This window comes from Penicillium maclennaniae, assembly GCF_028827695.1.
Source record: "Penicillium maclennaniae strain IBT 15551 chromosome Unknown utg000003l:1.0-5670915.0:1.0-5674809.0, whole genome shotgun sequence".
Lineage (NCBI taxonomy): Eukaryota > Fungi > Ascomycota > Eurotiomycetes > Eurotiales > Aspergillaceae > Penicillium > Penicillium maclennaniae.
Window position 1 is genome coordinate 3,027,496 of NW_026623215.1, and position 16,317 is coordinate 3,043,812.

The following is a 16,317-nucleotide window of genomic DNA, read 5'->3' on the forward strand; positions in this document are numbered from 1 at the left end:
AAGAATACAGACACACAGCCTTGCAACACAAATCTCCGGCCAAGTCATACGGGACAAGCAAACGAAATTGTTTTGAAGAAGGCGCTTAGCGGTATTAAAAAGTCTGAGAGGCGGACAATTAGGAGTGTGCAGGCAGGAGCAATGCGGCGCTGTGGCGGAGGTCGAGGGAGCGCGAATCAGAGACGTCAAACATGGCATTGGCACGTTCTTCGAGGTAGTAGGCTGTAAAATCATTAGTATCTCTGACATATGACAAGAGTCAGGCACGTACGGGAAATTTGGATCATGTCAAACCAGCGCACGGCGTTCTCGTCGCTGCCGTCGACAGCCTTGAGGGTGCCATTGTCAGGGCGAACGGTGGTCTTGGGTGGAAGGCTGCGCATTCTCAGAAGCATGTGTAGGATGTCGGCAAATCGCTCAGACTGATTGTAGTAGTAAGGGGACGCTTGTCCAGAGGCCACTGGAAAGAATGTTAGTGGAAGAAATTCCCAAATCGGTAACCAACTTACGCGCTGGGAAAAGTTCTCGTTGTCCCATGAGCGGAACAACCAGCAGGTCCGCTCAACACAGTTGAGCAGGACCATTGAGACAAGGAAAGTCTCGAACCAACCAGTCTTCTGGCGCTGGAGCAAACGGCGCTCGAGGTCATTGATCACGGACTTGCTCAATTGCATAGCTCGCTTCTCCATCGCAGCACGAAGCTGGCTGCACAGCAGAGCATAGGATTCAGGGTCAGAGTGTTCCTCGATGGGCAGACGGCCTTCGTCCTGAGGCTGGGAGAGGGAGTGCATGGAAGTAGGAGGAAGGGTGGGGTTGCAGTAAGTCTTCCAGGTAAGCTCGGTGTCAACCAGGATGTGAGTGGCAACCCAAAGATCAACGGCACGTTCAAGCAGCGTGTCCTTTTTCGACTGGGCAAGCTCAGCAGCAAGCATCAGAGTAGATTTAACGAAAGGAGAGGTCTCGCGCTCAAAGAAGAATGGAGCAGTCTTCTTAATGTACATCTCCAGCTTACTTGGGATATCATCGGCATCGCTGTCCAGCAGATAGATCTCCTGGGGAGGTCCAGAAAACTGATCCTCACCCAAACCTTGAAGCTGCGGATCTAGGGTCGAGACAGTTGAGCGATGGCCCTGGAGACCACTGATCGTGACGAAAACTTGGCTGTCCTCTCCGTGCGTCACCTCAATACGGCCAGCGTAGTGCTCGAATTTGACTTGACTCTTGATGGCACTGGTATCGTGATAGGCGAGAGTCGCATGGAGGTCTATCATGTGTCAGTTACCAGGTCCAATTTCAAAGAGAATAACAAGCAACACGTACTGGCATTGTACAGCTCGAACTCCTCGGACAGACGAGTACGAATGCAGGGATGCTTCCAGAGACGAGCACTCTCGACACTGGCACAGGTGGTACAGGGGTTATCGCCAGAGCACTGAATTTTGTTAGCTTACAATGCAAGAAAATCTTAGAAGGGTTGAAACATACAGGCTTTTTCAGCATACGGCAACGAATGCATGCACCGCGCTTGCGCACTTCTTGGACCTCGCGACGACGTTCAGCAGAGAAACGACCCCGCACCTTGGGCTTGGTGGGCTTGGTCGAGTTGCCAAACTCGTTCACAAATCCCTTGGCCTGAGTATTGGGGTTCATGGCAATTGGGCGGGGGAAGGACGCGGCACGCTGTGTGGGTGTCGCTGCAGTCAATGAAGGGTCATGCTCCTGCAGGCTCTCAAAAAGAATCTGTTCCTGGTGTGTGAGTGGTTGGTTCCACTGATTCATTTTCATTTCACCACTGTCATCCATGGAGAGTCCCTGCGGAACCATCTCATTGGCAGATGCTGCAATCATTGACAACTGGGACTGGCGCGCATTGGAGGCCGAATCTGGAGTCATCGAGTGGTCACCAAGCGGAGGAGACATGGAGTTGTGGTCACCAGAGGTATGGCTTGGGAGAGCTGGGATGGCCGGATGGTTAGATTGGGGAGTTCCTGTGCATTGATTGTTAGCATCCAGCACCCAGCACTTGCCCCGAGTGTGCGTGAGAGTCACATACCATGGGCATTGTTACCATCCTCTTGCTTCTCGTCACCGTGCTGAGAGCCCGAGCCCTGGAAGTCAGCCTCCAGCGCCGGATCAACAACCACGGTCTTTCCACCAACAGTCACAGACTGGGTGTACTGCGCGCCTCGCTTGGCTGGCTCCGAGGCGCCAACCTGACGAGAAGCTTCCGCCAGGACGTTCAATCCGTCGAAATTGGGGCGGTTGCCAAAGTTTCCGTCTTTACCCTTCCCAGTCGAACTGGGATCCTTATTCGCGTCGCCCTCGGTCAGGTCTGGGAGTTCGTGGAGGCGGAGGAGCACACGCTGGCGGTCGCGAAGAGGTATGGCCTGGCACTTCTTGACCAGGTGATTGGTTAGGCTATCGATACGACCCTTGGGGAACTTCTCACCGCAGGCCTTGCAGGTGTGCTGGTAGCGGTTGCTGGAATCCTCGAGCTTGGGGCCTCGGATGAAGAACTCGAGGATAAGCTGGTTGGGCTTGCGACCCATTTTGCGTGTGATCAGAGCTGAAGAGGTGTAAGGGAACCACACGTTTCACACGGATTTGAGACCAAAGAGATCAATTGCCGCTGGCAAAGCTCTATTTGTGTTCGTCTGAAGGAAAGGCTGAAGACGCGACGAATCCAAACAAGAGACCGCGCGATTCCGGATCTGGCGGGGTCCAGGGAGAAGACAGGAAGGAGAGCTCAAGGAAAGGGGCACCAGGCCGAATAGGCAAAGCCCAGAGTCAGGACTGTCAGTCGAGCTGGTATAAGATAAATCGAGGGAACGGCAAAACTGGGGGGGCAAATAGAGGCGGTCAAGTTGGGGTGGGAAAAAGATACGCGATGAAGGCTTCACCGCACGAAAGGCGGTGATCGCTGGGAAAGGCGGTGATGAGAAGGCGGTGATGACCGTAGATGAAAGCGGTGATAAAAACGGCCCTAGAAGGATGGGACTAGTTTCTTGATGATGTTGACAAAAGTTCTGGGTCGATAGATGATGGATGAAGTAAGTGAAAAGCTGAGGTCATCTCCTGGGGAAAATCTCTGCCGGGAGGCTGCAAACTATGCAGCTTTTCATTTGACTTTCTTCCACCTTTCGTCATCGTGTATATCTGCATACTCTTTTGATCTTTTTGTCATCTAGTTATATCATTTGAATACTTTATTTATAGATCGAGATATATGATATTAGCAAGTGCGATGCTCTGGAGGTCGCCAGGGCACTCCCAGTGCCGCAAAGATCCGGCGCTCATCGCGTGCCTCCAATAGTCGTCCCGGGTTAATCTTCACACCGGCGCTGCGAAGCACATCTGTGTACAGCCCTCGTTGATTCAACGCCATGCCCTTCTTCCGAGCTAGTAGTCTCATGCTGCGGTTAAAAATATCATTTCCGGTGAAGTACAGCATTGCAGCCCCGACTTCGGCCCCAGGCACAAAAAGCAAATCGATGCGCCGCCACACATTCCCCGGCAAAGCGGACGCGCCGTGCCATTTAGACGCGTTGTGACTGTGCCGCGAGGTAGCAAGTTCAACTCGCAGGAATCCTTCGTCAAATAATTTTGGCACCACGATGTTCAAAATCAGTGATTGTATTTCATCCAGCGATGCGTCCGACTTCGTGATTAGGAGATCGATGTCTCCCGAATCCAGTGCCCCGCGGCGGTAAGAGCCAGTGATAATGACCTGCATGTCCTTGTCCACCGCTTGTACTGCCCGGCGGACGATCGCTCCATGTTCTTCGACCTCCTTGCGTGGTACCCGCTGAGCAAAATCGTGGTAACGCTCCACTCCGATGCGCTGGTTTTTGGAGAGCGGTGCTCGATTCCGGAGATCATCAAGAGATGTATAGCCTTGTGCAACCCATTTAGAAGCTTGCATAATGCCGGCACCGTACACACCAAGAAAGATCTGGATGATTTTATCCTCGGGAGACTCGTTGGTGCGATCAAGACGACGGAGGTGGTCGGTGAGGACAATCTCCTCGATTTTGTCTGCCAGTCGTTCTCCGATGCCGGGGATTGCCAGAGCTTGAGCTCGTGTTGTGACCTTTTGAGGCTGTCGGCGTAATGCAGCGATGACTCTACGATAGGCCATGGTACGCCATTGATCGGCGGTGCGGGTATAGTAATCCAACATTTGCTGCAGGATCTCGATGGTTCTGCTGTTGGGATTATGACGTTGTGCGTTTGAGTCAAACTTTTGCATACAAGCGAAGCCCTGCATCCATGACTGCCCCGTCTTGTTCTCCCCAAACGGCTCTCTCGTTTTCTTTGCGAGGGCGTCCTCCGGCTCCGAGAAATCACCGTCGATTTCTTCGGCAGGCGATTCCTCGTCGGCTGAATCGAGTGCATCGAGGGGCTGTTAGTAGTGAGTAAGTGTGCGGAAGCAGAGATTGATTAGCAATATCTCACCAAATGACTGGCTGCTCGTGCCTCATCAATAACATTATCTAGGGAGTCCCTTTCACATGTATTTACGTTATACACTGTCTCCGGTGCCGGCTGGCTGGGTGCTGGCTTGAGAGCAAGCGGCTCAATCGATGCTGTCTCATTGTTTGACTGGGATGTTTCCGGGGACTTCTGCTGTGCTCTTCTCGATGGCTTCAGTGGCAAGGAGTCTGCGGGTACCGGCTCGGCGGCCACAATGGGCGCTGGCTTATCCGAATCCACCGGCATGCCATTGACACGAAACCGCACTTGCAGGGTGCTCAAGACTGTTCTGAATCTGATGCAGTCGGATGGGTAGGATTCACTTACAACGGCAATGTGAGCCTGTTACATTCTTAGCGCCATTCAAGGGTCTTCGGGCAGAGTGAACTGACAGGTAAATCCTCGACTCTTAGATGGGAAAGGAGGTCCTGGTATAGAAGGCCCTTGTCGACGATTATATGTGTGATAATCTCCGTTCATTCTCGGGCCCATTGAGCACCATACTCCCGGGCCCGTTGGATGCGCAGTCGTCGAGACGGAGCGATATCATCGTTCGGTAGAAAGTCTAGTCCGACTCTTAGACGAATCTTAAAAAAACTTTAAGAGCTTCGAGAACTTACAGAATGAAAGCCCTTTGAAGATCTGCTGATTCTCGGGAAGAAGCTTGAGGTTATCGGTCTTCCTCTTCTTCGCAGGACGAGCTTCGGTCCTTGCCAACGGCATCGTTACGGTGGTCTGGGCACGTCGGACAATTCTCGCTCTCGGTTCAGTTATCTTGAATGTCCTTCTAGGATTATCGATGGGAGGAAATTGCCGTTGTCCGACAGCAGATAAGGCCTGAGGTTCAGTGTTGGAACGTTGAAGAGACTTGGGTCGATGACTGGCTGAGACAGGAGCAACAGATGGACTTGAAGTCCGCTTATATCGTGAACTGAAGAGAAGTTTCCCTAGAGAATCATCATCTTCGTCCTCGGAGCCATCGAGTCTTTGAAGGGCATCAAAGAAGCCCTTCTTACTGAGCGTGTCCATGGTAGACTAGTCTGGGTTCTTATGGGGTAAAAAACGTCGGGGCCACCGGGAATTCATCGCCGCTGCCTGATATAGGTAATTAGGTGAAACTAGGCAGCTCCGACACTGCAGTTGTCAAATAGACTGAAGCCCGGTTGGAGCACCCATGGACGCGGCATTGCGCGAAAATGCCGCCAGGTCACGGGATTTTCTTCCATTTAACCGGATTTGTCGAGACTCCAGTTATATCTCAATACAAGTTCGAAGACATAGGTAGATGAACTGAGAAGAAGCCGGTAAAAGACTATTGCTAACAAAATAATACCAAGATCGGGGTTCACTGCATATCATTGTCTACGGAAGATATACAAGGTGCGTGAGGGAGCGTCTATCGATGTCTTGAAGCACCATTCCCATCGAGTAGCAAACAAAATTTATACCGCGTATATCAAAATTATGATAGTATTCGAAAAACATACATGCAATTCTAGTTCAGTTAAGCCCCGAGTATAGATCTGAAACAGATTCGCAAAAGCAAAAAAATCATGTGACTGGACCATTCCTAGATGGGAAAATTGGGACCATGAGATGACCTCGGAACCCGACATAGTCTTCGATCTGTCCGTCTTTCCAAAGACTACGAGACTCCAAATCAACATGTGGAGGTCATCAGCATCTGCAAAAGTAGCAGAGCTCCCGCTATTCCGGAGTGGACGCTGCCTGAGCTGCCAATTCCGGAACACGTCAGCTCTCTCACACCTCCGCACGAACTCCGCATCGATTCGTCAGTACGCCACCGACAATAACGCGAGCAAATCTGGTAGCTCCGTAAAAGGCGGAGCACCGACTATCACCAAACGCCCTGCTCGCCCACCACAACCGCTCCGTCGCGGCAGCCTCGGATTCCAACAGAATCCCAATGCCAACCCAGCCGCGCAGCCAGGCGACGCGGAATTTACACCTCCACAACTAGACCGACCTATTGGCTGTGCAGCACCCCCAGAGGAAGGTGAAAATACTGGACGTGATGCCCGATCGCTGAAACAGCGACGAGACGACTTTGTGGACTATGACAAGCACATCGCGCGGCGAAAGGAATTGTAGGTCGAAGTGGTACCATCAGCAAATAGTGAAACATTTACTAATATATGCAACCCGCCAACAGAACGAGACAAGTCGCGAAACCCTATTTCCGAGAATGGTCGAATCTGCGCTTCCAAGAGGGCAAAACATTCGTGTCGAATCCCCGGCTGTTCAAAGCTGAGCACGCTCTATACTTCCCCAACCTGCACGGTTTAACACTCGCCTCGCCCAAAGACGCGCAAGATACAACGGCCATTCTGCGCGGCCAGATTAGTGTTGTGACTATGTTCTCCAGCGTATGGGCTGAGACTCAAGTAGGGTCGTTCACTGGACCAAAGCAGAACCCGGGCCTGGCGGAACTGCTTGCGAGCAACAGCCAGCATGTTCAGAAGGTGGATATCAATGTTGAAGAGAACCTCATGAAGGCATGGCTGGTTAAGCGTTTTATGTGGAGCATACGCAAGAAGCTGCCACTGGAGCAGCATGCGCGATACTTCTTGATTGAGAAAGGATTCAGCGAGACGCTGAAGGAGGCTATTGGCATGATGAACTCCAAGGTTGGCTATGTCTACCTCGTTGACTCGCATTGTCGGATTCGGTGGGCTGGAAGTGGACCCGCGGAGGCTGCGGAGTTGGTGACCCTGAATAACGGGGTGGCTAAGCTTCTTGCTGAGAAAAAGGCCGGTACAGACTCGGCCTAAAGGTTCGAAGACCCGATGTCTTTGACGAGACATTCCCCCTCCATTGAATTTGTACATATAATAGAGAATGTGTATAATAGAAAGAAAGCAACGCCAACAAGCCAGGTGCAGTATTATCATAATTCCTGACAAACATCAAACGCCCAACCCCATGCGCCGAAACCCAAACAAGTCGCTGGACAATTGCAACGAACGGGAGAAGAAGCAATGCACAAGGCGAGTCCAGCCCTCCTAGTGGAAGTAAAGCAACATTAAGAAACAGAAACCAATGAAACACCCCAAGATAATCGCATCCCTCCGCTTCTTGGTCCCGATCTTGCCGATGAGATAGTTCATGCCGGGCACCTGGCTGGCTGCGCCGACGATGCGACGATTGATGCTAGCCAGGTTTTCGCGCTGGATCCCAAAATTCTCGTTGATTGCGTAGGCCTGGCTGAGCACGCCGTCCATCATGTTATGGCTATTGTCGACCCGCCCGCGCTCCTCGAGCATGTAGTCTGCTTCGGCGGCACTGGGGTTCGAATTGCGGTAGGCGTCGATGTCGGAGCGGACGTTGGAGAGTAGATTTGCGCGGTCGCGCGTCTCCGCCATTGCGGAGGTTAGGCGCTGCAGCTCGCGGCGATGGTCTTGAAGGACTTCACGGTGTCTGGAAAGGTTGTTCTGCTTTAAGGCGGAGGAGGTGAGGGTAGCTTCAGAGTCAAGAAGGCGGGAGAGTTGTGCGATGAGCGATTCGCGCTGTTCAGAGAGGTAAGCTCATTTCCTGAATGTCCTGTGTCGGGTAGACGTACCTTTTCGAGAAGGTCTTTCAACTGCGACTCAGTTCGCACTTCCTCTTCTGTAGGTGTTTGTGGAAGCTTTGTGAGAGAAGCAAATTGTGCGTATGTGTGGAAGAGGTTCTCTGTCTGTTCGGCTTCGTTTTAGTCTTGCCATACGGGGTTATGGAGAGTCGGCCAGATAATCGTACCTGAGTCTCGAGCGAGCGGGCTTGTTGCCGCAGCTGGGCCCATCCGGAGCCGGTGGAGGTCATGACGATGTATAGAAAGTAATAAGCAGGTAGAAAATCAGATTGCTCGGCTTCTCAGCTCACCCCGGACATACCAAAGATACCAAGCCAGGCCAGGGACCCGGCGACGTAAGTGCACCATGGGCTAAACCCGATTCAGATGACACTTAGTGCCTTAGTGCCTTATAGCCTGATAAACGTTCATGCCTGAAATTGATGGCGTCAGTTAATTTTCGAATTTTCATCACGTGCCCGCTTAGTGCGACCAACTCGCTTAGCCCTAGTCCCACAACCACAATTTGACCCGACTAGGACGTCTTCATTCTCAACGCCGACAACCCAGCATACACAACCCGCCAAGATGGTATGTTTGCGCTCGCTGCATATCAGAAATGCATGCACTGACTGTTCCTAGTCGTCCAAGGTCAAGGCTGCTCAGCTCTGGGGCAAGAACAAGGAGGACCTCTCCAAGCAGCTCGAGGAGTTGAAGACCGAGCTCAACCAGCTCCGCGTCCAGAAGATCTCCAGCGGTGCTTCGTCCAAGACCAACCGAATGTGCGTATTCGATCGCGACACCTGAATCACAATGCGAGGAGGAACGACGAGGGTTTTTGTGCAATCGGCCGCGACCAGAAAAAAAAAAAACACGACCACACAAAGAGGAGGCAAATACGGGATCAAAGAAGCAAGAAGGCGACAGACTACGCCAAACGACACAAAACCCTCGACGGCACCGATTCGCAAGATGATCTCTATCGATGGTCGAAATTTTCGGAAGACTGACCTGGAATTTTCTCATATAGTGGCGATGTTCGCAAGTCGATTGCTCGCGTGATGACCGTCATCAACGCCAACCAGCGCGCCCAGCTCCGTCTCTTCTACAAGGGCAAGAAGTACACTCCCTCGATCTCCGCCCCAAGCTCACTCGTGAGATCCGCCGCCGTCTCACCAAGTACGAGGCTACCCGTACCACCGACAAGCAGCGCAAGCGCCAGATCCACTTCCCCCAGCGGAAGTTCGCCGTTAAGGTACGATGATTCGCCATGGGTGGTGTATTCTGCGTCATTCCTGGACTATTTCCGTCCTTTGCGCCCACGCATGACACACCACACCACTACCCTAGAGCATGGATAAGGCTGACTGATTGATTTAGGCTTAAATGCAAAACTGTTCGGATCTGGAGTTTTGTGGGAAGACGTTACTTGCCCTTGGACACATTAAGCAGGACGTGATGGTGTAGACCTGATACCTTGCGGCGGGGTCGATTTTCTCTTTTTTTTACATCCAAAAAAATGGAACTTGATTATGTATCTTAGAAAGATGCAAATCGACTCTTGACATGACATGACATTCAACGTCTTTCACTTTCAACTTTACTAAGGTGTATACACAATGGTGTTTCTTCATTTGAGGGCTCTCCTCTGCGTATGCCGTATTCCTATTTTCTAGTTCATACACCTGTGTACTTGGAATCTCAGATCTTTCCAGTCCGTAGTGAACATTGTTTCTTTTATCAGACGTGCCGGTGTATCTCACACACGCTCCACATATCCCCCGCATCATCTTGATCTAGTCTCTAGGTCTCAGTGGGGGGAGAAATTTTGCATTCATCATTATACAACGGAAATGCTCCAATGCACTCTATATAACCAAAAGCTGGAGCCCATTGGAATTAGCCTCGGAAGCAATCTGATCCTGCAACCCAAAAATCCTAATGAGACTGCCCTACACCAACCCCATTAGAATCCGCACCCTCCGTCTCAAGCATCCAGACTCCTCCACAAGGACAACAGCGCAAGAGATTCAACTTCGCAACCATCTTAAAATAAGGCAATGACCTCGGCAGCACCGTATCGCCCGAAACCTCACAACACCTAACACACCTCCTCCTCTTCTGCGGCTGCACGACTCTCCCGTTCCTTCCAATAGTCAACGGCGGCCTGAGAGGGAACTTCTTCAAAATATCCACATCGCGATGTTTCCGATACGACGCCGTACGCGCATCACTTCCAAATCCAAGCCAAGCATAATCGCCCAAAATGACATCTTTGCGATTAATCTCGGCCTTCATAGCCGGCACCGTCTGCCTCAGCAGTGTAACCACCGCAGTGACTAAGACGGGAGGAATGCGCGCGTTGATGAGGAGTTCTTTTTCAGGGCCCGGCCGTTCTGCTTCGCCGAAGCCGGCGCCTTGGTAGGCGTGTTTCACTGCGGAGTCGACGCCGGAGAGGAATTTCTCGTATACGTCTATGCGTACCGGAGAGGACTGGAGGAGTTGGAGGATTTCGGTGTAATAGACTCGAGAGTCGGGATTTAGGATTATGGGGTTGATTTTGGCGAAGCCGGCTGCGACGCCGCGAAGGCCGCGGCAGATGAACTTTAAGAAAGCACGGGCCATGCTGGAGAGGAGAATGATGAGGGCGAGAGAGTTGGTAGATTTTACTGCAGGGGTAAGTTAGCGAAGAGTGAGGGAGGTTGGATGGCTGGATGCTTACGTTTCTGGGTGAATGCCTCTTGATCGGTGAAGACACTTTCGAGTTCATCGGCAAGGTCAAAGATTTCGCTGAGGATGAAGTGGTCGAAATCGAGAGCCCATTTTGTATTTCCGAGGATCATGCGCAGAATTTCTGGTGCGTATTAGCAACATACTCTAGGGAACTGGGTGTATCAACTTACCGGGATCAAGTACCTCGCTTTGCCCTTCCTTGTTGTGCTGGAAGAAGTATGCATATAGAACAGAGGCATGACGAAGCTGCAGAATCGCCCAAGGCACTGCTGAAGCAATATTACGCTGCTTGAGCCTCCCTTGGAAGCTCAGTGCAGCTTGTAAACTCAAGCACCGCGGAATATATGGATGTGTCATGAGCTTTTCCTGTTCAGTAGTAAAGTTACAGTTGACAGGCAGTGCACGGAAAATCTCGTTGATTAATGTGGCTTGAGCGTCCGACGACAACTGCCGTAGAGCAACCATGAGAACATCGTCGGTGTTGACATCCCCTCCGCAAGCGCGACTGAATGCGAGAGTCAATGCAGCGATAGCCGAGGAGAACTTCGTCTCGTCGTAGAGACTGCCTGCCGATCCAAACGAATGCTCCATTAATCGTAGATGTGTTTGACCCTCGCTGTCCAAAGACACAGCAGCACATGAGTTGGGAGAAAAGCTGATCGAGAGACCCGGTGTGTCCATTGGGTATTGGAAGCCCGCTTGGGCCAAACATGTCACCGTGCTTGTGTCGTCCAGACCATTGAAGACGGCCATGGTCCTTGTGTCGTAGAATGTGATGGAGCTGTCATCGTGGGTGATGGCCAAGGCAGTCCCATGTTCGACCAAGTCCACCGAGACGATGTACTTGTCGCAATGGATATCTTCAAGTCGACGCAATTCCACTTTGGACTAGCTTTTGATTCAGTAATTTTTCGCAATTAGGAGATATGTTTACGACTATACCTTTGCTTGGGGGCTGTTCTTCTTCGAGTTGACCTCATTAAATTTGGGGTGGAATGCTTGTGGTGCAGACTCTAAGTGCCACCTTGCGATGACACTCGGCGGTCCCTGCTGGGCTGGATATTCGGCAGTGGCATGAAGAGGTTTCGAAAAGACGGCAAGAATCCATGGACTCGCGGTTGATCCCGCTGGGCTATCAACTTGACCCGGCATGATATCGAGTCGGGTCAATGAGTAGACAGAATTGGGGAATGGCGTTGACTGGTCCGAATGTTGTTCAGCACTGTGGTTGACATTGAAGATGGTGCTCGGCATATCGATCTTGCAATGATTCAGACGGAAGGTAGGGATAGGGAATTGATTTGGGTGTTTGGCCTGACTTGGGTCCCATTGCGGTGGGTTCCAGGTAATGTGCACCCGGTATAGACAGATCTTCTGGCACACGGAGTAAGTGGTAATCAAGATTCCAGCTGAATCGAAATATTAGCAATCACCAATGATTACTCCGAGATGATGTGGGGTACCTTGAGTTGCAACCAAAGCTGCGTGTGTTAAAAGCCTGTCTGAATAGCCAGTATTCTTGAGCTCATTAGGCAGTTCAGCCCACTTGCTATCCGGGTTTTGGTACATGAGTTTGATCTGGCCCGCTCGGGTGACACAGACCAGTGCGCCTTTATTGGCAGGGTGAAAAGGACCGACTGGGCGTCGTCGGAAGGGGGAATATGCCCATCGCCCGTTCACCTTGGCTGCTTGGTGAAATGCGTGGACCTAGGAACATGGGTTAGATCTTGGGTCACAAACTTGGCTGGACGGACTGCTTACGGAGCGAGAAGTGTTGAGCCACATCATACCGACAACCTGGTTGCTATCATCACTCGAGTCAAAGGCTGCCTGGCGCAGCCCCGTGATGCTATTGAGGGCCATGGATATCGAGTAGATAGAAATTCGGCCCAAGCAATCTACCACGGCCAACTCCGACCCGGTCTCATTCCAGGACAAATGAACCAACTGGCTGCCACTATGAGCTTCGGTGACTGCAGCGAGCGAGAACTCCTCGCTCAAAACCCACTTCCCATCTGCGGGACGGCATTGGAGATGGCGGACATTGACCCGGGCTCCATCCGGGGAGACGTAGGCAATACATCCCATGCGGGACCAGGTGATCTTCCTAGGCATATTTTTAGTATCTTCTTGTTCAAATTTGTAGATATGATCGCTTACTGGCGACAGCCTGACAAGCGCAACTCATCCAGACACTGGGCCAGTCCCTTGGTGGACGAGGGAGCAGTCTGGAGACCCAGCTCCAAGGAATTGGACTCCCCAAAGAGGTCGTCGACATTAATGCCTTCCTCCATCATCAGTGGCATTCTGCGAAATACTCTATTTCTCACAGTTCAAGGGCCAATGGAGTCAGCCCCGCACGACATGAATGCTCAATGCCGATCTCGCCCTCGGGACCATAGGCGATGTTGATTTGGTTGGGGAAGGCCGATGTCCGCTAGAGATGTACTTGGGCGCCAGAAGGGACAATGACAGTTCAATGGCGGGCAGCAATCGCCAATGATGTATGTATAGTGACCTTTCAATGCCTCAGATATCGTCTATAGGCCCAATGCATTTCACCAGCACTGAGTGAAGGCGCCTGACTCGGCGCCCTGTGCAGCTGAGTCAGCAGCCACCGTCACATGACGGCTGCCCTGCCAACCGTCACTCAACCAATCACGAGGCGTGAACCGCCCCGCAACTAACCATGCCAATCAAAGCGTGCCGTGCAAAGTGCAATTCCAACACGGCGCAAAATGAACAGTGTGGAAGTCGAAAACACGACATTCAATGGTTGAAGGAACAGTCGAAATATTGGGTTCTAGCTATAAAAGTCCATTCTCTCTCGAAAATGGCATGCATCATCCTTCAATCGAATCCTTTCAGGCCTTAGACAGTAATCCCCTAATCCTTCCATGAGTCCAGTCCTCATATTGAGGTTACTTTCGCATCAAAACAAGCGCATCATCGAGTCGTCGCCCACACAAGCCCCGGGCCAACATACCGGGACTTTTCATCCACTATCTTCTTTCTTCGCAACCACATTCCAGACACAAGCAACCCAACCCTTATCATCCGTACCCCTCCGGAGGTCAAAACAAAGTCGTTCGACGGCCCGTTTCAGTTTCAATTTTCTCATTTCATGATCGATCCCCGGCTGACCTCATCGGTTGCAACTCCTCCCTTTTCCAACTTTGCACTCCTTTCTGGGAACCCCCTCCCTTCCACTGGATGTTGGACTCCTGTTAAGCTCCATTGATCCAATTTAACGTTCCGGAGTCCTAAATGGTTATATTCTCTGCCATTTCTCCCGTTCTCGAGCTTTCCTGAGCAGAGTCAATCCACATCTGCCTCGAACGGTGCCGACTCATCCCTGGGGCACGATTTTACTCCTCTCGACCAGAACGCCCGCTCTACGAGCACCTCTGCCGTGATGGATTACGATTTGTCCGATATGTCAGACCTGAGCTCCGTGCCCTCCTCGCCCAGGTCCTCCCCGGAGCCAGCCAAGCGATACTTGACGCCCTCTTCACAGTCCTCACAGGAGGGTGAGGATTCTACGCGCCAAGACTGCCCTCCGCGCAAAAAGCGGAGACGCAACCCCCTACCTAAAGAACGCACCACACAATATCTATCATTAGCCAAATCATCCTTCGAGCAACAGGACCAGGTGAGATTGCTTGTCGAAACCCTTCGCCACCAAAAAGACATCGTGGTCATTGCGGGCGCGGGCATCTCCACCTCCGCGGGTAGTAAGTGTTCATGTTCCCGCGTTTCACATGGCGCCGGCGCCCGAGCTCACACCACATATAGTTCCTGATTTTCGCTCCACTGATGGTCTCTTCAAGTCCTTGCAAAAGAAACATAATCTGAAGGCTTCTGGCAAGCTTCTATTCGATGCTGCCGTCTATCAAGATGACGCCCTCACGGCTCCCTTCCATGAGATGGTGCGGTCGCTGTCCATCGAAGCTGGAAAGACCAAGCCCACCAAATTCCACGATATGCTTGCCCGTCTCGGCAAGGAGAACCGTCTCAAGCGACTGTATACCCAGAATATCGATGGCCTCGAAACGTCCATGAAGCCGTTGGAAACAGAGATCCCGCTCAACGTGAAGGGCCGCTGGCCGGTCACCATTCAATTACATGGGAGCATCACCAAGATGGTCTGTCAGAAGTGTCGCTACCTAAGCGATTTTGTACCCAGCCGGTTCTGCGACGCTGATCCTCCGGAGTGTGATGAGTGCGCGATTAAGAACGAAGTGCGCACCACGACTGGCCAGCGGAGTCATGGGATCGGTCGCATGCGCCCGCGCATTGTCCTCTACAACGAACACAACCCCGATGAGGAGGCCATTACTTCAGTGATGAATGCAGATATCAAGTCTCGACCCCGTGTGCTCATCGTCGCCGGTACCAGCTTGAAAATTCCTGGAGTTCGCCGTCTCGTGAAGACCATCTGTCCAATCATCCGCAGCCGCAAGGACGGAGTCACCATGTTCATCAACAACGAGCCTCCCGCTGGCAAAGAGTTTGAGAATTGCTTCGACCTGATTGTGCAAGGATCCACCGACGACGTTGCTGATCTGGTAAAATTGAAGCACTGGGAAGATTCCACTCCTTACGAGATGTTGCCAGAGCCCGTCTTCGGGTCCAAGCACAGCTCAGACGAGGAATCCGAGGCTGAGCATGAGCAGAGCACAGTCGCCGTAGTCATCAACTCGACACCGAAGAAGCGCCTTCACAGCGAGACAGGCCTGTTCACTCCTTCCTCCAGTCATGATGAGAAACCACCAGCCAAGAAGCTTGCCAATCCCGCCAGCCGCGGTCGCAACCTGAACGACGTTCTCAAAGCCAGCAAGACAACCGCACCAGCCAAGCCTGCTCGCAAGAGGGCCACCGCTACCGGAACCAAGAAGGCCAAGGTCGAACCAGCCAAGACAGCAAGAATTACAACCTTCAGCCGCGTCACCAAGGCTTCCAAGCCTGCAGCCACAACGGAAAAACAGGCCGCCATCAACGGCAAATCTATGCGCCCCCTCCAAGCCGGCACAGCTCGCGCCAACGGCCTCCTTTTCCCAAACCTCAAGAAACCCGGCGTCGACGCACTCGAGAAAATCGACAAGACCTTGCCCGAGATAGTCACCCCTTCTTCCTGAGTCTGATACTTTCTTTCTGTGACGATACATTCTCCTTCTCGGCACCATTGCATGATGCATACTGCAAATCGGCGCGAGCTTTGTTCCCTTTTGCGTTCTTTTCACCATTTTGTTATCCTACTTCCATGGATCCCCCTTTTTAGCCACCCTTCCATGTTCTGGGAAGAGGTTGGCGCTTTCATCCGTCCTTCGCGAGATACCAACGATAGACCACGGTGGCGTTGCATGGGGTGGTGTTGGCGTTTACAGGCCTGAGTGGCCGGTGTTCTGGAGATCATTTGCTTTACTTTGTCGCATACATGTGCGTCTAGTGTTTGAAAGTCTTGTGAGGGATACCTCATGGGGACTTTGCCTCTGTCTGAATACATGGCTTGGAGACTTGCTCTATTCCTTGTGTTTCTTCTT

The 16,317-nt window shown here is 51.9% G+C and overlaps 7 protein-coding genes across 7 annotated transcripts; 3 read left to right on the plus strand and 4 right to left on the minus strand.

Moving 5' to 3' along the window:
• Window positions 1–118: 118 nt before the first annotated feature.
• Window positions 119–2,549, minus strand: N7477_003251 (uncharacterized protein; the record flags this gene model as incomplete). The annotated part of the gene is made up of 6 exons (XM_056964914.1): window positions 119–222; window positions 272–460; window positions 506–1,264; window positions 1,321–1,432; window positions 1,486–1,988; window positions 2,054–2,549. The coding sequence occupies 6 exons, from the start codon at window positions 2,547–2,549 to the stop codon at window positions 119–121; spliced, it is 2,163 nt and encodes a 720-aa protein (XP_056824867.1).
• Window positions 2,550–3,232: 683 nt separating this feature from the next.
• N7477_003252 (DNA-directed DNA polymerase IV) lies at window positions 3,233–5,502 on the minus strand (the record flags this gene model as incomplete). The annotated part of the gene is made up of 5 exons (XM_056964915.1): window positions 3,233–4,402; window positions 4,456–4,762; window positions 4,801–4,815; window positions 4,978–5,038; window positions 5,094–5,502. The coding sequence occupies 5 exons, from the start codon at window positions 5,500–5,502 to the stop codon at window positions 3,233–3,235; spliced, it is 1,962 nt and encodes a 653-aa protein (XP_056824868.1).
• A 636-nt stretch (window positions 5,503–6,138) lies between these two features.
• Window positions 6,139–7,265, plus strand: N7477_003253 (mitochondrial ATPase complex subunit ATP10; the record flags this gene model as incomplete). The annotated part of the gene is made up of 2 exons (XM_056964916.1): window positions 6,139–6,581; window positions 6,647–7,265. The coding sequence occupies 2 exons, from the start codon at window positions 6,139–6,141 to the stop codon at window positions 7,263–7,265; spliced, it is 1,062 nt and encodes a 353-aa protein (XP_056824869.1).
• A 231-nt stretch (window positions 7,266–7,496) lies between these two features.
• Window positions 7,497–8,292, minus strand: N7477_003254 (putative vesicle transport v-SNARE protein Gos1; the record flags this gene model as incomplete). Its single annotated transcript, XM_056964917.1, has 3 exons — window positions 7,497–8,000; window positions 8,054–8,167; window positions 8,230–8,292. 3 exons carry the CDS (start codon window positions 8,290–8,292, stop codon window positions 7,497–7,499), a joined length of 681 nt encoding a protein of 226 aa, XP_056824870.1.
• A 337-nt stretch (window positions 8,293–8,629) lies between these two features.
• On the plus strand, window positions 8,630–9,427 carry N7477_003255 (60S ribosomal protein uL29; the record flags this gene model as incomplete). The annotated part of the gene is made up of 5 exons (XM_056964918.1): window positions 8,630–8,632; window positions 8,684–8,823; window positions 9,072–9,195; window positions 9,252–9,296; window positions 9,422–9,427. 5 exons carry the CDS (start codon window positions 8,630–8,632, stop codon window positions 9,425–9,427), a joined length of 318 nt encoding a protein of 105 aa, XP_056824871.1.
• Window positions 9,428–9,979: 552 nt separating this feature from the next.
• Window positions 9,980–13,080, minus strand: N7477_003256 (mediator of RNA polymerase II transcription subunit 16; the record flags this gene model as incomplete). The annotated part of the gene is made up of 7 exons (XM_056964919.1): window positions 9,980–10,710; window positions 10,764–10,895; window positions 10,945–11,662; window positions 11,717–12,183; window positions 12,238–12,481; window positions 12,536–12,881; window positions 12,935–13,080. The coding sequence occupies 7 exons, from the start codon at window positions 13,078–13,080 to the stop codon at window positions 9,980–9,982; spliced, it is 2,784 nt and encodes a 927-aa protein (XP_056824872.1).
• A 1,109-nt stretch (window positions 13,081–14,189) lies between these two features.
• Window positions 14,190–15,912, plus strand: N7477_003257 (putative SIR2 family histone deacetylase (Hst4); the record flags this gene model as incomplete). The annotated part of the gene is made up of 2 exons (XM_056964920.1): window positions 14,190–14,508; window positions 14,570–15,912. 2 exons carry the CDS (start codon window positions 14,190–14,192, stop codon window positions 15,910–15,912), a joined length of 1,662 nt encoding a protein of 553 aa, XP_056824873.1.
• Window positions 15,913–16,317: the final 405 nt, after the last annotated feature.